The 24,218-nt window shown below is 30.4% G+C and overlaps 1 protein-coding gene across 1 annotated transcript; it reads left to right on the top strand.

Annotated features, from left to right (window-relative positions):
- Positions 1-7,607: 7,607 nt before the first annotated feature.
- On the top strand, positions 7,608-20,188 carry LOC108915347 (acylamino-acid-releasing enzyme-like). The gene is made up of 7 exons (XM_023456269.1): positions 7,608-7,747; positions 7,818-7,992; positions 13,639-13,893; positions 13,966-14,103; positions 16,473-16,773; positions 16,831-17,040; positions 20,053-20,188. Exons 1-7 carry the CDS (start codon positions 7,709-7,711, stop codon positions 20,186-20,188), a joined length of 1,254 nt encoding a protein of 417 aa, XP_023312037.1. The 5' UTR covers positions 7,608-7,708.
- The last annotated feature ends 4,030 nt before the right edge of the window (positions 20,189-24,218 follow it).

Consider the following 24,218-nt stretch of genomic DNA (forward strand, 5'->3'; position numbering starts at 1 on the left):
TCCATGTGTGAGACATCGTTTTCCAGTTACTGTTACCTTAATATCTGTAGCACGGAAATGCTTCGACAGACATAATTATCCTTTGAAAAATCATATTCAGATATGGCGAAATTTTCTAGCCACACTGCTCGTATCGCAGGATCTTATGGTATTCTACAAATAAACACAGAGCTAGTGTCAGTATCAAAATACAAACATAATAAATTAACAAATAAAATACTTAGGACACCTTACACCCTTGTAAGAACGCCCATGGAAACAATGTCAAACTTACTTGTGAAAAGAAGTAGCACATATTTGGCTCTTTTCCTGTAATTGTCGGCATATTATACGCCGCTTTGGCATTTTTATTGAAATTAGATAAAAAAACAGTTTAAAAAGACACAAAACACTGAACTCGGCTAATATCTATTTCACAACAATAGACTGTAATAATGGCGTCCCCTTTAGAACCGTTTACTACCAGGCAATGATGCCACTTACGGCGTTTGTATTGCTAGGAATTTCAATAATGTATTTTTTTTCAGATATTCAAAATCTATAATTATAAAACAAGTTGCAAGAAAATAGTGTCGTAGTCTTATGCATATTACAATGTAACTAATTTGTAAGTCGAGGTCAAGAATGAGGTAGATCCTTGTACGATAATCAATTAAAATGACCGCTGTACCTAGCTATAAAGATAAAAATGTAACATTGGCATCAATGTCAAGGACATCACAAAGTACCAATGTTTGTAAATACACATATGTCAACACTTCACTATCGAATGTAAATAAAGGCGTCCCCTTTATTTATTAGTCTGAGATTTTTACTCAAATTATTCAATTTTTTAAACATTCATGACACATTTCTTTGGGTGTGGTAAATAATAATTTCTATGGTATTTTGCAATCCGCCATTTCGGATTTAAGAATTTTCGAATTAAAACCTTATCTTCGTGATTGCAACTTTGAAAACCACAATACGTTTCAGCCATAAACTTCAAGTTTTGAATGCTTTTCCGATTTTTACATCCGATATTTTTTATTTAGGAATTCAGACTTCAGATTCGTAATCAGCGACCCTTAAAACCCGCGGTAACAAAATTCAGGCAAAAATATTGAGTATATAAATTTGTGACTTAAAGGGGTAAGTGGCACCCTGGTCTGTACTAGTTTCCAACCTTTTGAAGGATAAGTTATATTATATTTTGTTCATTTATATATTTACTAATATAAAATACAAGGCTATGGTTTTTGTCATTGTTTTGCACTAACATTTGCTACTTTTGATCTTAGATGTGGAATTAACCTCCTCGAAGGGGAGGGTGTTGATTTAATTTTTATATATTTCTTTCCAATGCTCAAAATATTATTTTAAAATGTTTTTTAAAAGTATTTGCAAATTGTTGCTTTTCATTACAAAGCTTTACCTTATCCTCACTCTTTCACTATACTTTTGGGGATATTTTAGCGTTTTACTAAAAAATTTCCTGGTAGAGCAGTTTTTGGGCTGCGGATACGGATTCAACATTTATACAGACTGTTACAAATTAACTTCTCACTACAGGGATCTCGGAAACGGTAAGAGGTACAAAGTAGCTTAAATGGGGGCAAAGTTGCGTAATCAGGGGCCCAACATTATGCCTCTAAAAAATCAAGGCTAACATGATTAGTTTTTGAAATATTTGAAAAAAAAACAAAATTTTGGAAATTTGTTTCTGTTTCATTTCAGCTTTGTTTGAGGTAATATTGAAAAAGAAGAACACTTTCTCATGGCCACTTTCGAATGGCACAATCAATTTTTGTATGTAACGTTTTGTTTCTTCAGGACCATCATCAACTTAATTTTTTTAAATACGACCATAGAAATTTTATTATATTTTTTGCTAGCCTTCATGATCCCCAATCTGCTGCAACCTGAACCAGATTCAGACGTTTTGTCTCAAAAAATTCATCTTCAGTGTATTTGTTTCAAATTTATCTAAATTTTTTATTTAGATTTCTTTGTTTATTGAATTATCGTACACTGTAAGTGTGAAATCCATATAGTTATTTAAACTATTACCACCACATGTTACAATAAAACATTTATTATTATTAACTACATATTACCATCACTTGGTAAATACATAACTCGATAAGGTGTTGCGTCAAAATTACAACATTATTACAATTTTAATTTTATTATGACAAATTAATTCTTAAAAATGCATATGAATAACCAAAATGCCAACAATATTCTTTAAGAAATTTCAGTAAATGTTCAAAAACATTTTCGTTTCGGCAAAAGTTGAAAATGAAGTTCAGCGTAATATTATCGGAATTTATTACATCTGTAACCGCAACTGTGAAAGACCATGTCAGATGTATTTGTATGAATATCCTGAAAGAAATAGATCGGAATTTGTTTGAATTTTGAGCACTCGAGAAGCCTAGAAATAACTATGGACAAGGGAATAAAACTAATAATTTTTTATTTTAATGCGTGGTGGTAATAGTTCAAATAACTACTTAGATGGATTTCACAGGATCTAACGACACTTACAGTGTACGATAATTCAATAAACAAAGAAATCTAAATAGAAAATTTAGATTTTGGAACGAATACACTCAAGATTAATTTTTTGAGACAAAACGTCTTAATCTGGTTCGGGCTGAGGCAGTACAGTATTGGGGGTCATGAAGGGTTGCAAAAAATGCAATAAAATTTCTAAGGTCACATTTAAAAAAATGAAGTTGATGATGGTCCTGGAGGGACAAAACGTTACATATAAAAATTGATTATGCCATTCATAGAGGGCAAAAGTAGCCTTGAGAAAGTGTTCTTCTTTTTTCAATATCACCTCAAACAAGGCTGAATGAAATAAAAACGAAAAAAACAAATATTTCAAAAACTAATCATGTTATCCTTGATTTTTTAGAGGCATAATGTTGGTCCCCTGATTCCGTAACTTTGCCCCCATTTAAGCTAGTTTGTATCTCTTACCGTTTTCGAGATCCCTGTAGTGAGAAGCGAATTTGTAACAGCCTGTATACAGTGTGTCCCCGGATAGATGAAACGACTCTACTAAAAGGTAAAATAATTTCAATCTAAATGTTAATTTTTTGGGTTTCATCCCTGCTTTCTAACATAATTTCATTTTTGTAAAATCAAGTATGCTTTGGAAATTTTCAAAAAAACCTATTTTTCTGTAAAGTGCTGTTTATACAACAAAAAGTTATTAATAAAAGTTGTTTAGAATCAACAGCAAGGCCGCTACACCATATTGCAAAATCCTTGGCCGACTGATTTTTTAAATTTTTTAAAGGTAGCTTTTTAGTAACAGATACATTGAAAAGTTATTCAAAAAAATTGCTTGAAATCAAAATCTAGGTCCATATCCCAAATTTAAATATGATCTCTCACATTTTCATGCGTATCCCAAATAAAAGAATTCCATTTTTAACAGACTGTCAAGCATAAACTCATAATTTTCTCTGACGAAAGTACTTTTACTGCAAATGATGTTCCGTCTTCCTAAAACTGTCGATGTTGGAGTGAAGGCGATCCCCATTACATAATTAATGCAAGAAGAGAGCATTTTAGGAAAGTGAATCTTTGGTCTATAAAATTCGGGTGAGGTAATTGGAATATATGCCTAGAATTTTTTAAAAATTTCCGATTAATCTCTTGCCTCCAACTCGATCATATGAAGTTTGACATATTCGGTATCTAAAAATGAAAAAAAAACAGGAAAATTATGTACTAAAGGCTGTCAAACAAAAAAAAACAAACATTAAACATTCCTAAATCATCAATCTAGACCCAAAACATAACCTAAAATTAAAACGAACATACTTAATTTTTTCTAAACCTGTGAGTATATTTTTGCATAACTTTAACTCAAGTTCATAGGAAGTTGACCAGGAAACCTGAAAACCTAACCTCAAATCCAAAGTAATTAATTTAAAAAAAATCCACAGAAACAATATATTTTTTTCAAAAGAGGATGTGATTGCTTCAAAAACACATTCCGCAATATATGTTTTCTTGTGCATACCAAAAATTTTAATCCATAAAACTTAATCTTAAAGGACTAGAACCTAACCTCAAATGTTGAAAATTTAAGCTAAAAATAAAAAAAAAAAAACGAACCAATCCATTTTACGAAAAAAAAATTCTTGAACAAAAATTTTACAACTGTGCATGATACAAACCTAAGAACCTTGTAGCCTAACCACTAATTTGCAAAACCTAATATAAATTAATTGATTTGGAGAAAAAAAGGTTTTTTGAAATGCTTGGTTTTTCAAAATTGAAATTATGATAGAAATTATTCTTTAATCAAGCAGGTCTGAATTTCAAAAACTTGTGCAAAACCGTACTTATCTTATCAACTTCCACATCACCTGTTACATAGGTGTTGTATAACAAAGAAAAAGTAATATTAACGGTCGATAGAAGGAAGCACAAAAAACAGGCACTTAGGTAGGAAATTCTGGAAGGAAGCCTAAACAGTTGAAGATAGGTAGTTGAAGTGGGAACAGTGTGCAGATAGGTAGCAAGACGNATTTATTATTATTAACTATTACCATCACTTGGTCATACATAACTCAATAAGTTGTTGCGTCAAAATTAAAACATTATTACAATTTTAATTTTATTATGACAAAAATAAAAATGCATATGAATAACCAAAACGCCAACAATATTCTTTAAAAAATTTCAGTAAATGTTCAAAAACATTTTCGTTTCGGCAAAAGTTGAAAATGAAGATCAGCGTAATATTATCCGGAATTTATTACATCTGTAACCGCAACTGTGAAAGAGCATGTCAGATGTATTTGTATGAATATCCTGAAAGAAATAGATTGGAATTTGTTTGAATTTTGAGCACTCGAGAAGTCTACAAATAACTATGGACACGGGAATAAAACTCTAATAATGTTTTATTTTAATGTGTGGTGGTAAAATTTTAAATAACTAGATGGGTTTCACAGGTTTCACTTACAGTGTACGATAATTCAATAAACAAAGAAATCTAAATAAAAAATTTAGATAAATTTGGAACGAATACACTGAAGATGAATTTTTTGAGACAAAACGTCTTAATCTGGTTCGGGCTGAGGCAGTACAGTATTGGGGGTCATGAAGGCTTGCAAAAAATGCAATAAAATTTCTAGGGTCGCATTTAAAAAAATGAAGTTGATGATGGTCCTTGAGAGACGAAACGTTACATATAAAAATTGATTATGCCATTCGATAGAGGGCAAAAGTAACATTGAGAAAGTGTTCTTCTTTTTTCAATATCACCTCAAACAAGGCTGAATGAAATAAAAACGGATTTCCAAGATTTCGTTTTTTTTCAAATATTTTGAAAACTAATCATGTTAGCCTTGATTTTTTAGAGGCATAATGTTGGTCCCCTGATTCCGTAACTTTGCCCCCATTTAAGCTAGTTTGTATCTCTTATCGTTTTTGAGATCCCTGTAGTGAGAAGCGAATTTGTAACAGCCTGTATACAGTGTGTCCCCGGATAGATGAAACGATTCTACTAAAAGGTAAAATAATTTCAATCTAAATGTTAATTTTTTGGGGTTCATCCCTGCTTTCTAACATAATTTCATTTTTTTAAAATCAAGTATGCGTTGGAAATTTTCAAAAAAAACAATTTTTCTGTAAAGTGCCGTTTATGGGGCAAATACAACAAAAAGTTATTAATAAAAGTTGTTTAGAATCAACAGCAATGCCGCTACACCATATTGCAAAATCCTTGGCCGACTGATTTTTTACATTTTTTAAAGGTAGCTTTTCAGTAACAGGTACATTGAAATGTTATTCAAAAAAATTGTTTGAAATCAATACCTAGGTCCATATCCCAAATTTAAATATGATCTCTCACATTTTCATGCATATCCCAAATAAAAGAATTTCATTTTTAACAGACTGTCAAGCATAAACTCATAATTTTCTCTGACGAAAGTATTTTTACTGCAAATGATGTTCCGTCTTAATAAAACTGTCGATGTTGGAGTGAAGGCAATCCCCATTACATAATTAATGCAAGAAGATAGCATTTTAGGAAAGTGAATATTTGGTCTATAAAATTCCGGTGAGGTAATTGGAATATATGCCTAGAATTTTTAAAAAATTTCCAAGTAATCTCTAGCCTCCAACTCGATCATATGAAGTTTGACATATTCGGTATCTAAAAATGAAAAAAAAAACGGAAAATTATGTACTAAAGGCTGTCAAACAAAAAAAAACAAACATTCTAGACCCAAAACATAACCTAAAATTTGTAAATCTTAACTTAAAACGAACATACTTAATTTTTTCTAAACCTGTGACTATATTTTTGCATAACTTTAACTCAAGTTCATAGGAAGTTAACCAGGAAACCTGAAAACCTAACCTCAAATACAAAATAATTATGTTTAAAAAAATCCACAGAAACAATATATTTTCTTCAAAAAAGGATGTGATTGCTTCAAAAAGACATTCCGCAATATATGTTTTCTTGTGCATACCAAAAATTTTAATCCATAAAACTTAACCTTAAAGGACTAGAACCTAACCTCAAATGTTGAAAATTTAAGCTAAAAATAAAAAAAACCAATCCATTTTACGAAAAAAAAATTCTTGAACAAAAATTTTGCAACTGTGCATGATACAAACCTAAGAACCTTGTAGCCTAACCTCTAATTTGCAAAACCTAATATAAATGAATTGATTTGGAGAAAAAAAGGTTTTTTGAAATGCTTGGTTTTTCAAAACTGAAATTATGATAGAAATTATTCTTTAATCAAGCAGGGCTGAATTTCAAAAACTAAAAATTTAGAATGAAAATTTTTTACCTTTTACAAGAGTCATTTCATCTATCCGGGATACATTGTGTATTTAAAAATTGTACTTGTCTTACATAAAGAATTTTTGTTTTTCCTTTTATTAAAATTATTAATATTAGTGTTGTTATTAAGGCAAGGATGTTCTCTATGTGTGCTTGATAATATTAGCACAAAAAAGAAACCATTGTGTACTAACGTTCTCCTCGGAAAAGGGAAATTTAAAAAAAAATTCTCATTGTTTTTGAAAATATAGAGAAATATAGGGCACCTAACAGTATTTATGAGAAAATTCTCTCCAAATGGGGAACGACTGCCCCCTTAGTTTCGTCACCGTTGCCCGCGCTATCTCCCAACACATGTACTGTGGGTTGCCAACAATTCATGTATGTATTTGTAAGACATAAATATTACAGTGGTGGCGTACACAAGAATTAAGGTGCATTTAAAAAAAAACTAGTTATAATTTAACTATTTATTTGATTAAAAAAAAAATAATTTCAGATTCGTATTCAGAGGAACACGTACTGTTACCCCTAAAAAACTTACCCTCCTTAATGTTATACCCTGTATATTGCGTTTCTTAATTTAATAATAGTTTCATATATTCTCAAGTTGTTCTCGCTGTTTTTTTCTTGTTTATTCTTGTTTGTGCGGAATGAAAATTATTCAGTAATAAATTGTCGGGCATTTTTCTTTGTGTGAAAATTTGAATTAATATGTCTTTGAATTGGCGTCGATTCGATGTTGGCAACCCTACTACTTGTGCATTACGTTAAATAAATATTTCAGTGGAACTGAAATTGGACGGTTTGTCTGTCAAGTCGCCTATTTTTACTCCTGACGGCCAATCACTTATATGGCTCCAAAGAAAATCGGGAGGACCTCATGCTTCAGCAATGGCATTGGTTAAGGCTGATCTTCCTCTAACAAAATATGTAAGTTTCAAAATTTGTCCAAAGTCCATGTAATTTTATTGCCAATATGAATTATTTGTCATTGTTTTAGACTGTACCACAAGTTATTGTTGACATAGTAGAAAAAGAAATTAAAATACACAATGGGGATACTTTTTATGGGTTATATAACACTGGATTTCCAGAAAGGCCTTGGGCAAGCGGAAACAGGCTATTATTAAATACAAATCAAAAATACACAATAAATTCGTATGTAATCGATATCGGTGAGTATAATTGATTAAATGTTTTAGCCTTCCAATTTTCACCTAAAAGGTGTATCGCTTTTAAACTTTTAAAGCTGTATATTTGTTAGTTCTTAAACCAAATATTTTAGTTGTAAACAATCCAATTGCACAAAATAATCCATGAAAAAATAGTGTTTCATTAGTCACTGTTGTGTCTAAGTAAATATATGGTACTGGAAAAATTACATAAAACTAATAGGCGAGCGGTTCACACCTAAAAAAATGCATGAACCGACTAAATTTTTAAAACAAAAACCTACAGCATGAAACTTTTTTATTATATAAAGTGTATTTTTCTGATAATTTACATGTTTTTTTTTTATATTTTTCGGCGTACTCAGTCAATTGTTATAAACAAAAAGTTGTAAAAAAAATACTTGCCGAATGGCTTTGAAAATAGTTTTTATTGTAAAATGGGCCAAAATAAACACTTTTTGTTCTTTGATAAAAATTCTAAAAATGCTTCATTTCCGAGATATTTATAATTTAATGTGAAAAAAGTGACGATATCGACAAACTTTCGGAATTTTTTTCTCAAAAACTACTGAACAGATTTTAATTCTAAAAAAGCATAATAATCAACAGATTTTCTACTTTAAGATATTTTTTTGGTATGGGTCAATCATTTTATTGAAGGTCTAAAGCGAGTAAAAAAAGTCTTTTAAAGAAAATTATGATAAATTTTCTTTTTACAATATCTTGGATTAGATTATATTTACAATAAACATTATTATGATTTTTTTTAATCGATATATGTTCACAGTACAAATGTTCAAAAGATCATTTTGTTTGGTTTTGTAGCCCGAGTAAGATTTTTGCAAATAATTAGTAAAATTTAAATATTCGATTTTTGGTTTTATATATGGCTAAAATTGACTCGAAGTTATACCAAAACTAACCTAAATAAGCTTTTTAAATCGTAAATTAACCTAATAATAATAATTGACCTAGCGGTCTCAAAAAATAAAAAAATTATTGGATAATTTATTGTATAGGATAATTATTTTATTTTTATTTTACGGAAATATTAAGAGCAATAAAAGTATATTAATTTCTTTTTTATTTAATTTTTAAATAATAAGTTTTTCGTTATTTTTGACAAGTTTTTGAGTTGAAATAAGCGTTTCATCATCAATTTTGGATAGAACATTCTGACATTCACATGAACAAAAATATTTTTTAAGCAGTTTCTCCTTCGAAATAATTAAAATCCAAACAACCATTTTCAATCTTCCATCCATGTATCAATGGATCTAGAGTTACAATTTCACTATTTGTAGACTGTTTTTTTACTCGCTTTAGACCTTTAATAAAATAATTGACCTATACCAAAAAAATATATCTTAAAGTAGAAGATTTGCCGATTATTATGCTTTTTTTCTAGAATGAATCTGTTCAGTAGTTTTTGAGAAAAAAATTCCTAAAGTTTGTCGATTTCATCACTTTTTTCACATTAAATTGTAAATATTTTGGTCCATTTTACAATAAAAAACTGTTTTCAAAGCCATTCGGTGAGTAATTTTTTTTTTACAACTTTTTTGTTTATAACAATTGACTGACCACGCCGAGAAATATAAAAAAATATGTAAATTATCAGAAGAATACACTTTATAAAGTAAAAAAAGTTTCATGCTGTAGGTATTTGTTTTAAAAATTTAGTCGGTTACCTTCATTTAGAAGCAACTTTTTAGGGGTGAACCACTCGCCTATAAAGTTAGACATGGTGAGCACGTGTATACCTCTTGTAGGTGGGGAGGGGGGTAATTTTGAAATCTTAAATAGGTACCCCTATTTTTTATTGTAGATTCGGATTCAACGGCTAAAAGTACGAAGGATTTGTATAAAACATTTTTTTAAATTCGTAATAGATAGCGCTGTAACGACGAAAATATATTTTTTTTAATTTGATTGATTAAATCTGCTTTCAAATGAATGTATTTTTTGTATTCTGTTTTAAGATACCATTTCTTATGTAAAAAATGTTTATAAAAATGTTTTGTAGTAGAATTAATTGGACCTTAAATTCGCAATTTTGATCAACTTGCCTAAATTTTTTATACTTTATTTTGAGGTATATAATAACAATAAGTGACAGTAAAAATTGTCTATTAACTTTTTCTTGTATTAACGGTTAGGGAGATCAGAAGTTAACGGATGAAAAAATCATAACAAGCAGAAAAATGAACAAATTTTAGGATTTTTTTTCAATTTACTCTAAAAAAATGTAAACTATCTTTTCAGAGAAATAGATATATTTTTTAATTTTTAATAAAAAAAAGTGATTTTTTATCTTTGTCGTAAAACAAAATTTCAAAAGCAACTTTTTATTATTTTAAATAATCGATCAAATGGCATAGAAAAAAATTGTTTTAGTGTTAAATCATAAAAATTAAGGATTAAAAAATTTAAATTGTTATAACTTTTTTATTAAAAATTAAAAATATATCTATTTCTCTGAAAAGAAAGTAGATTGAAAAAAATATATAAAATTCATTCATTTTTCTGCTTGTGATTTTTTAAATTTCCGAAATCATCCCTTAAGTTCTAGTCTTCCTAATTCTGTTAATTTTAATAGTACAAGAAAAATTCAATATGCCATTTTTATGTAGAATTTTATGCTCTACAACTTTTATAAGAAACTTTTTTTCTAACTCTTACCCCTTTTGAGTTATCTTGAAAACTCTCTTTATTTTATCTTTTTTCACCCCTGGCCGGGGGTTGAGAAAAAATTACTGTCACTTATTGTTATTATATACCGCATATTAACTTATAAAAAATATTTAGGCAAGTTGACCAAATTGCTATTTAAAGGCCCATTTAATTGGACTATTATTATGTTTACATTTAACGTTTGTGTTATTTCTTCCTTCATGTTTTTTGTGACCGCAAAAACACAAAATAAATGTAGAAAGAAAGAAACAACTTTAAGAAACAAGTCATACTCAGCCATTCTTGTTTTTCCAAAGTAACGTAGGCCGTTTGTTTTTGCCCACCTGTAGTTTACTAAATTGAAGTTAGAGGTCATTAACACTGACATTCGCAAACTGATCGCAGACTTTTAAAAAATAGTAATTTTTTAAATTTAATATGCACCTCTTATAAAATAGCAAAACTAATTATTTTAACACATAATTTGGTTTCACTTACTGTTAGCAATGTACGGTAAGAAAGGCGAAATTTGGCAATGATTGTTTTTGGATCTTACCGATGATCTTGAGCTTCTGCAGAGAAAAAAATGAGAGGGAAAGAGAGTTTTCTGTTTTGTTACTGACACAAGAACGAGGCTTTTTTCGTATGGCTTGCACGGCACTGCTTTTTCACATTCTATCGTCGATTAAAAAATACGCTGGGTCCCAAAATTATTGGATAAAATTAATTTTTTTCCAGTTGAAATTTATAAAAATAGCTGAAATAGATTAATTAGTAAATAGAAATTGACACTTTTGTTGTTACTAGTGACTTTTTAATTATTTTCTAATGAACACTGTTAAAATCTTGTGTCAGTTAATACGGTTTTTCTTGAAAACCATGAAGTTTTTTAAAATTTAACAAGAGTAAAAAAAATTTAAAATTAAATTCTACTGTGGATTAATATTACCATTTTTCAATTTGGTCAATGAAAAAAAAAGTTCGGTACAATTTTAGGGGGTGAGTCATCCCCAATTAACATCTTGTAGTGCTTCAATTTTAAATCATAGTCAAAGAAGACCAATAATAAACATAAATCATGTATCAAATTTGATTCTTCTGCGGTAGTCTTGCAGAGATATTAATTTTTTTCGAAATGCGGGCCACCCTGTATATGGGGTGATTAATTAAAAATGGGCAATCTCTAAACTGGAAATACTACTCACTATTCTCACTAAAATATGATGATTGAGCCTAACATGCCTTATACCACAGACCACCTAGACTGGCCGTATCTAATTCCAATGCACAGGTACCAGTGAATGCAAAATCCGGGGAAGTGGAGTGTGGAAGGCAATCTGATCGCGCGCATCTTTAAGCAGATCCGGATTAAGTAATATTTTTATTACATATTAAACATTATATTGCATCTTATGACAAATATTCAATTTTAAGTTTGTAATTCAGAAAATAGTATATTTTAGTGTCATATTAAATAAAACTACAAAATAATTTAAATATATTTATTATCCTCTAAATAATATTAATTTATTTAATATTTGTCTTTTCGTAGATTTTACCGAATTAAATAATTTGACTTCATGATTTATTCGTACATCGATATACTTTTCACATTCAGCCCTTACAAGTTCTATTAAATGATTACAATTGTTAGGCAAATTATCAAATTGATGTTCATGCAAATTTTCAAATATGTTCACATTCAGAAAGTTTTTTAATACATGATAAACAATTTTATTTTTCTGTAGCCTAGGTGTTCATCATTATTTAAAAATTTTATTAATTTTTCTGTTTCTTAGCATATTACTACGACATCTCGAGATGGATACGTCAAATAACCACGATCTTTAATAAAAAAATTGACTGTACGAATACTGAATCTGAAATTAGTATTGTTTGCGATTTTTTTAATTGAAAAAAATATTTAATTAATTTTCAGCTATCTCGAAATGACGGGAATTGGTAAAATTTCATAAAAATTTAAGACACATAAAGTAAATAATTACTAAAAATATTTTACAGTAATTCATTCATTATTTTATAATAACAATATCACATTCATCACTACACTATGTGGGCGAACAAAATTATAAAGCTAACCCTGGAAACTTGTGACGTCAACCGAAAAATGGCGTACATATTTACCTTTTATATATTCCTTTTTTTTACTTACCTAAAGAAGGAAACTTTTTGCCTCTCTTCACCAACTCGATCACTTCTATTTATACAATGTTTTACAATACACCTGCCCATGATAAAACGTCTAATTATCGAAATCACAGCGATGCGTATACGTCAAATGCTAGGACACGACTGAACGCTGGGCTCCAAATCAGGCTCCAAAGTGAACTCACCAAAGTCGCTCTATAAGCCAGTCGAGGTGGTCTATGCCTTATACAATTTTTTACGGGATACAGGGTGTTCAAAGTTGGAATTTTAATTTGAAATTTCTCAATAATTTTGGAATTATTAGCAGAATCAACTCGAAAATTGGTAGTTTTATGTTTTTTGGTATGATAATTACGAATTTGATGCTGAATTTGCCGCTATCTGTACAGAGCGTTAGTTACACCCTGTTACTTCAGTAAATCAGAACACATTTTTTTTGTCTAACGGATTACGGCTAAAGTCGGCATACCAAAAAACATAAAGCTTCCAATTTTGGAGCTGATACTGCTAAAAATTCCAAAATTATTGGGAAATTTCAAATTAAAATTCCAATATTCAACACCGCCTACATCTCGTAAACCTGTAACATTTGTATAAGGCATGTTAAGGTGAATCACCATATTTTGGGGTGTACTATCTCCAGTTTTGGGATTACCTACACCCTGTATAATGTGGCAAAGTAATGGTTGTTGCTTTATTTTCATTTGTGATTTTCATCTACAGGGAATTGAAAAGTGTAAATTTTCCCTTTCCCCGATTTTTTAAGGGTGAATAGTTCAAATTATTGTACCTTCAACACAATTTTAGAGAGTGGACATGTAACGAATTTGAAATTTATCGATGGAAGTCAAACTGTCGCTGATGTATACGGCGATACAGTGCTAGCGGTGCAGAGTAACTATTTCATGCCAGATAAATTGGTTATTGGTAAATTACCCAGGGCCGGTAGTGAATCGCTCATATCGTGGACAGACCTTACCGCCACTACAGACTTAAGTGGTCCTGAAAATTGCTTTTACGTCTATCTGGACTTGTCAGCAAGTTCTGTAAGCGACACTGTTAGTAAGTATTGCCCGACGGACATTTAAAAGTTTATATTAACGTTCATCTCGAACTGATATTTTTACCATCTAGGGTCTTTCAACGCGATATATGTTGGACCTAACGAGAGAACTGAAAAGTATGTACCGTTAATAGTTTGGCCACACGACGGACCTCACTGTGCCTTTGCGAATTTTTGGATGATGGAAGTAATACTGTTTGCTAGATTCGGTAAGGATTCAATTCAGCATTTTTAAAATCGAAGTATTATTGAATAAAAGTGTAAAAAACATATACAGTTTAGTAATAATTTCATTAATTTTAAAGGAAGATGAGGAAAAATGAGGAGAATACGAATATGCGGTTAACAATATTAAAGTTAGGTTAGTGACTGAACAGTACAGTAGGTCAAGATTCACTTTCGATAACCCTTTGTAATGGTAAAAATACTAATTGTAATAATTGTGTTTTAAATATAAAAAAATATCTTATTCATTCATGTGTCAAGATTAGGTCAAGCAAATAAAATTTTTACTCGAAAGAAGTCCTATCCGCGAGATTATTGTAAAATTGTTTAAAGGAACATAATACAAGACATCTCTCGTCTCGTGAGTCAAAAAATTTTATTAGCTACCTAACTTTTCTATTTAAACAAATGAGGAAAACAGTTTTTTCACTTTGCAGGGAAATCCATCAATTTTAGCGAAAAGTGACTCACAGACAGCTTGTAGGGAATAAAATTATCTACAAAATGAGACTAGTTAAATTAAAATCGGTTAATAAACAAAAAAGTTATTGCAAAAAACAAGGAAAGTGCCCAGTTTTTAATTTGTTTATAACTATCGCATTTATTGTTAAAATTTTATAAAACCTATGACACATTGAGGGTTTTGTCATACTTTAAAAGTGTGCCAAAAGTGTTCGCACAATTTAAATTTTTTTCTATTTTTATGAAAAATAACTTTAAATCAACGATAGCTTCATTTATTTATTTAATAATAGTAAAATAATTCCGAAATCGAAATTTTAATTTATATTTCGTTTAACAATAATTTTTGTGACATTTTTGTACATTAAAAAAAAATTAAGTATAAAAGCATCTTTTCTAGGGTTCAGGTCTATTCTACGAATTCGTAAATATGCCCATTGTTATTTTTTCGTCGAGCTACCCCAGTTTAAAAAAAAAGAAGTTTCTACGATGAATAGAAGCCGGGATATTGCAAAATTTACAGTGCGCATCAATTTGAACTGTGGATTTCACCTTTCTCGCACGCAACTCGCTTGGACGAGCTACCTTCTCTTTAAAGGGCTCATGATTCGTAAGTTTTCCACATTTTTCAATGCAATTCACGGGAAATCATAGTTTACGTCGTAAACTTTATTTTGCGAAAAATTCAAGTCAATGTTTATAAACAATTGCTCTACGATTTAAAAAAAAATTCTTATCTTGGCTCCTGTTGGTCGTAAAGGGTGCTTTTTTTTAAATTTGTATTTTTTTGCCAGCTATCCATTGCATCTATTTTCGGTGAGGTAGCATAAATAGCAACAATTTTATTAAAATTGTTTATAAGCGAAAAACGCACGGTTTTTTAATGCACAATTTGAGAATGTTAATGTCAAAAAAACGGTGATATTTTTTAATAGGTCGCTTAATTGCGTCTTTAAGATTACAATGACGCTTTCAGAATCATGTTTGATTGAAAATTAACGTCTGTACAGAGGCTTAAAGTTCATAACTTTTGGAGCCTCCGCTATAAACAAATAGAATTGTGCGAAAACTATTGCACCTACAGCGCCCACTTTTGGCACACTTTTAAAGTATGACAAAACCCTCAACTTGTCATAGGTTTTATAAAATTTTAACAATAAATGCGATAGTTATAAACAAATTAAAAAATGGGCACTTTTCTTGTTTTTTTGCAATAACTTTTTTGTTTATTAACCGATTTTAATTTAACAAGTCTCATTTTGTAGATAATTTTATTCCCTACAAGCTGTCTGTGAGTCACTTTTCGCTAAAATTTATGGTTTTCCCTGCAAAGTGAAAAAACTGTTTTTCTCACTTATTTGTTTAAATAGTTAGCTAATAAAAGTTTTTGACTCACGAGATGGGAGATGTCTTGTATTATGTTCCTTTAGACAATTTTACAATAATCTCGCAGATAGGATTTTTTTCAAGTTTCTCTTTTATTTTTGCTAATTTTCCTGGTGTAGATATGTTCACTCCTTGTCGTTCGGTACGTATTAAAAACGTAGTAAAAACTAGGTTAGTGACCGAATAATACGATAGGTCAAGATCCATTTGAAAGGTCAGTGAAACTGAGATAACAGATCTGAAATTTTGTTTTCATTGTTTTCCATTAAAAATGTCAGTGCGACTGCCTTTTGTAAGGAAGAGTTGTCGAGGAAGTGTTAAGAGTTTTGTTTTCTTATGTAGAACTAATGTTTTTATTTTTTATTACTGACGGTGAAAGTTGTGTTTCTTATGATTGTCATCAATCCCAATTAGATTTACTATCTTGATCTATTGCACTATCAGAATAGAAACATAAGACTGCGTTTTAAAAAAGTTTTAATAGGAAAATACAAATTTTTTACAGGTTTCGGAATTCTATTCATTAACTACAGAGGCTCGATCGGTTCCGGACAAAGTAGTGTTGAATTTTTGTTGGGAAAAATTGGAAGGTCTGACGTGGCCGACTGTATAACCGCAATAGACAAGGCACTCGAAACTTTGCCCTGTCTTGATCCCTATAATTTAGCCCTATTCGGGGGTTCGTATGGAGGTTTCCTCGTTACCCATCTCAGTGGACAATACCCAGAAAGATTCAATTCCGTCGTGGCTCATAATCCTATTATAGATATGGCTTCCATGAATTTAATGTCTCATATACCCGACTGGTGACTCTCTTCTGTTTTTTTCCAATATTACAGGTTTCTAATCGCTCGTAATTGCAGGTGCTATGTAGAAGTCGGCGTAGAATACACCCAACGGGGTAAAATCGATAATGATATTCTAATTGCCATGAGAAAGGCATCCCCCATCGTGCATGCACATAAAGTTAAGGCGCCGACATTGCTGCAAATTGGTACGAAAGACCTAAGGGTACCTTCGCATCAGGGAACTGAATATTATTTGCGACTTAAAGCTAACGGAGTGCATACCAGGTAAGTGAAACTCATTTTTCAATCTGCCATAGGCCCTCATTTCAAGAAAAAAGTTAATTTTTCTGAAATCACTTGAATAATTTTAGATTTGTTAAAAATTAAAAATGTGGCGAGCATAAAATAATATATACTTACATAATATATATACAGGGTGATTCACAACTTATCCAAAAAAATTTGGGAATAGATGCGGCATGAGAAATGGAGTCAATATCGTAAAAAAAATTTTGTAAAATCCTTATAGTTTCCGAGAAAAATATTATTGAAGTTATACATTCAACCACTACATAGCTGGACAACTGTAGTCTCTATCGTCATTCGCAACACACGTGGAGAGCACGTGGCTTCAGCGACTCCCAATATTGAAATCGGATTTTGCAATCGTCGTTGCCATAGTATTTACCTGTTATCTGTACTATACTGCCCTGTTAAGCCATAAAGTCGTAACTGTCAAATAGTTGATTTTGAGATAATTAGCATTTTCTCTGGTCTAATTTGCCGTGAAGACTATTACATTCAGAAAAGATATATTTATTACATACTACTAATTTTTACTTGCAGATTTTGTTTTTTCACTTTATTTTGTTGTGCATACAGCCCAAGTATGATATTTGACACATGCGACATTTTCTGTTAATAATGATGAAAATTGAAACTATGAGAAAAGTAGTATCTACAATAAATTTCAATTGTTCATTAATTGTTATTTGCCTATTACTATCAATTTTTAACTGATATTGTTTCTTACAATTTGTGCAAGATGCTTTGATTTGATATTTACTCTTACTGGTCTTGATTTTGATTTGATTTCGTTAAAATTTATCTACTGTTTACTACATTTACACTTTCTACAAAAACTTCCTCTTCTTTGTATAGCGATGCGTTGTTTATGACCTTTATTTTTGTTTTTACATTTGCAATATCTTTAAAACTGTTGCAATTACTACTACTACTACTACTACCACTAGTCCTATCCATTTCTTCCATATCTGGCTCATATTCGCTGGTACTACTATCATCCTCTCGCTGCCTTTTTGAATAATTCAACTTTTTAAAAAAATCGATTTTCTCAGCAAGTTGCTTGATAGTATGTATAATTAGATTAACAGGAACAAAAAATGTAATTACTTACTAAATAAACAACTCCGGGGATACGTTATAATAAATATTACTACCTCACACTTTAACAGTCTAGAATGAACGAGACTAATTAAAAACTGAATAATTCCCACACCAAATCACTGTTTATCTGCTAGCTAGTTACAAACTGAATCTGACAGATGGTAGATATTATTTTGTAGATGGCGCAGTTGTACAGTTGTTAGTACAGTCACTAAATTAGTCACTAGATAACATATGTTATCTAGTGACTGTAGTTATGTTATTTAGTGACTGTATAGTGAATGTATTTGTTAGACGAATTGGTCGTATCTGTGTGATAAATATTACAGATACGACTATTCTAACATTTTCAGATACAACTTTATTTCTAACAAAGGCATGGAAATTGTAGATACGACATTCACATTTTGAGGTATATAGCCTATAATAATAACAAATTCGTCCTTTTTTCTTAACAAACTGATTAAACTGATGTCGTGGAGTATTAGTAACCCTGTACTTGAAATTGGGTATAATTGCAGTTATGACTTTATGGTTTAACAGGGCAGTATTGTAAACACCTACAATAGTTTTTTAGTAGTTAATGTCAAAAATGGGTAGTTAGTGTCAAAAATGGTTTGCGTGTACAGCAATTCGGAGTTGATGGATATTGTTTTAATTTATGGTGAAGCATTTGTGTTATGGTGAAGCAAGACAACATTTGTGTTAGTTCGTAGAAACTGAATAAGACGGACCCAAATGTGTTAACACGTTAATGGATAGAATTTTGAATAATTGTTGTTGTAACATCGGGTATGTCAAACGATGTTATTATTTAAAAACACTAATTAATTTTATTAATTAATAAAATAAAATTTTTGTCCGTTTTTATTACACCGCCATGCCGGTCGCATTGGGCAAGGTCAGGTTTTACAGTGGACCAGTTTCCAGTGCCGTGCAGAAGTGTATTTTTAAATCATTTTCGAACTGCCCTTTTTGATTTTTTTGTTACAAAACTGAATTTATAAGGATCTCCCGTACATCCAGAATTTTTTTTTTGGATAAGTTCTGAATCACCCTGTATATACAAATCTTTATAGTATGTTCGATAATTCGAACGATTCGATAATACGAACGATGCCTGACTATTTTGTATAAAAACTGGAAATTTTTGATGACAAATTCGATCAATTTTGTCTTCCTCTACAAAATGTCCAATTTGCACAAAAAAATAAACCTATGTTTCCGGGAAAAGTAAATTTTGCTGACAGTTTGCATCTGTCAACTTCGGTCAATCCTATGTATGGAGTATGCTATATGTTATCGACTTAAAAATAGATGCTCTTTCCAAAAATGCAATAATATACAGGGGTTCCATTTAAAATAAGAAAGTGTCCGTTTCCAGTATAACGGGAAGTACGATGACCTTGGAAATAATTTAGCTTGGTAGGCCCCACGGTCCGTATAACACCATCACAACTTGGTGGGACTGAGCCTTCATAAACGATTACAAGCCAAGCGTCTGCCAAGAGTAGGCAACCAACAGTGCACTGATAACTACGATACTGCGGGAAACAACTACTGTGCTGGCTACATGCCTCATCTACCATTGAATTACACCCCTAATACAGTGCAACCAGATTGAGTGATCTATTGCAAATTGTATTACATTTGGAAATTTTTCGTAATATTTGAACCCACCATTTGAGCGATTTTATGTGTCGCTTGCGACTCGCCCAACATTGTCACAACCCAGTCTGAGAACCGCAACAAATCAAATCAACTTGAAGTTTATTTTTTTGTGTTTTTCAAATTCAATGCTGGACGGGGCTTGTAGCCGTCAGAGTAGGCGTCTTGCAATAGAAACATTTTATAATACTTCAAAAGATTCAGCGTAATGTTTGTCTTTAGGATGAACTTGTATGATGGTGACCATTCCTTGGGAATTGCTTCAAACGAGGATGATATCGTAATCTCTTTGCTTTGGATTATGAAACATGAAGCAGATAATTTTGTAAATGGAGTACACAGGTTAAATCTTGCTTAAAAATTTATTCTAAATTTGAAATAAAGATTTTATTTGCTTTTTGCCGTTTGTTTCATTCATTATTCAGTCCTGGTATGTGTATAATTTTTAAATTGCCTGTATATCGAGTCAATTGCCGTTAATAAGGTTGGTTAAATCATGTATAAATACAGGAAACAATAAAGGTCCAAGATTTGACCCTTGTGGCATACCCCAAGTTAGATCAATTGACAATAATTTTGTGCATCACACATAACAATTTAAGGTAAAAAATTCATTAATTTCTTTGACTGTGCAAAACAACCATATTTAACCTATTTCACTTTTATAAATATTTGTCTAACACTTCGAACTATTTATAACTATGTAATTTAACAATTCTATAATTTTATTATTAATATTATTGCTAATGTGTGAATTTACGCAATGTGTTATATTAATAGATGGGATAGAACTTAACTCTATATTAACATTGAAAAAATAGTTATTTACGTACCAAGGGAGATACAGGGATGAAAATGCCCATAGGCGACAGGTTACAAGTCGCCTAATAAATGTCGGTGATTGTAAATTTTCGGGTAACATTGATTTTGGCAGTGTAGCCAACTTAGGGGTTTCCCCCCTAATTTTAGAAGTAAAAAGATTTATCCGGTTTTTTTAGGGTTAAAAAAATGTTTCTGAAAGACTGAAAAAAATGAGAATTAAAGCGTATAAGGATAAACGTGACGAAAATCAAAAAATTGGCTAATTGTAAGTTTGGGCGGCCTTATATCAGTCAATTTTCATCCAAAAATACTTTACCTCTTATTTTGAAGGAAATTTTATCTACTTTTTTTTCCATGAAGCAATGCCTATACCTATCTTTACTCAAAAAAAACTAGTGGCAAAAAAGTAAAAAAAATTAAAAAAATTTTTGCTTTTTTCAAATTGTTTATTAACGATTTTTTGCATAAAATTTTCCTTTTAAATTTTTTAAATAAGCCATTCGATGGGGAATTCTATTCTCTAAATAAATTGTTCTATGAAGTATAACGAAATTTTGCTTTGTTTTCAAGATACAATTAAAAAACTGAAAGGGGTGCATTTTCATCTCCAATTTCCACCCTCTAATTTAATAGCACTCCGCGGGTATTTTCATCGAAAATGACCATTTGAACGATTCATGTAATAAAATTGTTTGAACGTCATAGTTCCTTTTAACCCCTTTTTTTGGATATAATCAATAGCCTATAATGGTACAACAGCGGTACCGTTTTGATACTGTTTATAAATATTAGTTTTTGTAAGCAACAGATCAGTAAAAACACCTACAAAAGTACTACGACACCGCATAATTATTTACAAGTGCAAGTAACAAAACCTCATCATTTCATTACTTGTCTGAGGCTAAAGATTTGATGGGTTGGTACTTCTTTACTTCGCGAAGAAATTCACGAAAATTAGAACATGTTTTAATTTGTGAAGAACTTGATAAATAAATTCATGAAGTTATTTGACAGCAGATTTGGTGCATTACACTTGTCCATTTTCTTCACGAAGCGACTTCACAAATTAATTCATGAATAAATTCGCAATGTAAAACAGCTATTAATATGAACTATCGAAAAACGGTACAAGATTCAACTACAATCAAATGTATTAATAAAATCGCATTCGCATTAGAGATGGAAGTAAGTGCAGGTATAAATTCCAAAAAAGAATAAAAATAAATATAATTATATATTGTTAGAAATCTTTTAAGAAAAAAACTTCATATGAACATATGTCCTAAAAGTCTTAACTTTTGAACTACAGGGTGCTAAAGTTTTATGAAAAAACTTTTTTTATGATAACTTTGATATTACCCCAGATATTTTGTCAAATTTGGTACACGCCTTCTATTCATCGAGATGTATTTTCTGATGTACAAACAATTTTATTATTTTTGCTAATGGCGTCTGTACAGGTTTTGTATTGAATACTTTTGAAGAAAAATATGTTACGCCAGGGTAATTTTCTTTTACCATTCCAAAATGTATGTAGATTACTGTAATTTCATAATTTCAATGTTTAAAAGTTATTATCTTAAATAAATTATTGTTCAAAGTTACATTTTTTTTTCTCGTAAGTGGTCCAATAAGATGCAAATGAATGAATTTTATTTTTTTATGCGAAAACCGTACGTCAAACGAAAAAAAATTGAAGACACCACATTTGCTCAGAAAGGAATGAGGATTTCAAAAATGATTTTTACTAAAAGAAAAAGTAGTGGCGTAACATATTTTTCTTCAAAAATACTCGATACAAAACCTGTACAGACGCCACTGACTAAAATAATAAAATTGTACATCATAAAATGCATCTCGATGAATAGAAGGCGTGTACCAAATTTGAAAAAATATCTAGGGTAGGTAATACCAGTTATAAAAAAAAATGTTTTTTTCATAAAACTGTAGCGCCCTGTAGTTCAAAAGTTAAGACTTTTAGGACATATGTTCATATGAAGTTTTTTTCTTAAAATGGACCCAAGAATAACCTCCTTAAATATTAGCACATTATTATGAAACACCCTGTATATTGTAATATTCCCTGATAATTAGTGTGTTTCTAACAATATATTTTTTTGGGTAAACATTTCGGAATAAAAGCCCTAATGACTAGGTCTTGTCAACATAAAGATGTAACTAATTAGTTTTTACGGTCTAGCTGGCACTTCACATTCATGATATTTATGGGTTTATCCCGTCCACGCACAAACACTATGGTATATAGACGCATAGGTTGAATTCTAGTCTATTTTTTAAAGAGTAAAGTAAATAAACCAAAGCATAAATCCTTATCCTAATGCATTCAAAATTAAAAATGATGTTAAAACAAATATTTGAATATAAAAAGGATCTTACTTTATTAATACTAAAGTCTAAATAATTTGAACTGTAATAAATAAATTAATAATAGTAAAACAACAATAATTGAGTGTGGACATTTTTTACTATATGTGCAATAAAATAAAAGAAAATGAAACATCAAATGCCAGTTACAATTATGTAATTTCTATAAATGAACAAAATATTATTTATGATCAGTAAGCAAATAGTTATTAGTAAATGACTATTTTAGAAAAAAATGAAATACGTGCATAGTGCATAGGTACATTCCTCACACAAACTGGATATTACAACATAACAATAACAAAACAATAATGATATATGTATGTATCGATATTCATATTGTAATTATTAATATAACAACACCCTGTGAAGTATACACAGGGTGATTCACAAATGGTGAATTTTAAGGGGTCTTTCCTATAAATTTTTATCTAGAATGCTTCGTTAAAAAAATACAGGATGTTAAACTTAAAAAAATATTTTTAATTTTTTTAAATAATTTAAAAACTAGTAGGTGAAAGAATTTGAAATTGGGCACATATATTTGTGTACATTGCCCAAAATCTGAGGACTTTTCCTAAAATTTACATGCTCCAGTGGCGGCGGTACAGGGTATCGGTGGCATATTTTTCTAAATAAAATACTACGCCACTGCTTTACGGTAACAACCAAAAGTAACCAAGTGAGAGAAAAGCATGCTGGAAGCTTGAAAAAATATCTTCAACACTGGAAACATTATATCAGAGATTCAGCTGTACTATGCTCAGAGGACATAAAATTCCATCCAATCGAAAACCATTAAAAAATATATAAATCCTATACAGAACTATTAATAAAAATCAACTTCTAATTCTGAATTTCTAACATCTGTTTTTTGCTACACTTTGAGGGTAAGCAAATACGTGACTTCTTTTTTAATAGACTTCTAGGAATAATCCAAGGCCAGATACGAATTTCTCATACCTGATTTGCAAAAACAAGTGTTTTTAAACACAGTGCTGGCTCTTGACTTCCATACCATGGAGGGCGGAAAAATTTAGGTACAAAGTATTAGTACAAATCAAATGGGGTAGTTTTATTGTTAAGTCTATTGAAATATAGGGAAAATGTGCACAACATTATTTTTTATAGTGAATTAGTCTATTTTGCTTTTGTCCGAAATAAATTTTTCAATTACTTTT

The sequence above is a fragment of the Anoplophora glabripennis genome, unplaced genomic scaffold (assembly GCF_000390285.2).
Source record: "Anoplophora glabripennis isolate ALB-LARVAE unplaced genomic scaffold, Agla_2.0 scaffold1339, whole genome shotgun sequence".
NCBI lineage: Eukaryota > Metazoa > Arthropoda > Insecta > Coleoptera > Cerambycidae > Anoplophora > Anoplophora glabripennis.

Bases quoted from the DNA above. Each gene is read 5' to 3' on its own strand.
- LOC108915347 (XM_023456269.1), top strand. From the start codon at position 7,709: ATGGCATTGGTTAAGGCTGATCTTCCTCTAACAAAATAT. The intron at 13,894-13,965 runs GTAAGTATTGCC...TTTACCATCTAG, and splicing joins TTCTGTAAGCGACACTGTTA to GGTCTTTCAACGCGATATAT. The intron at 16,774-16,830 runs GTGACTCTCTTC...TCGTAATTGCAG, and splicing joins ATGTCTCATATACCCGACTG to GTGCTATGTAGAAGTCGGCG.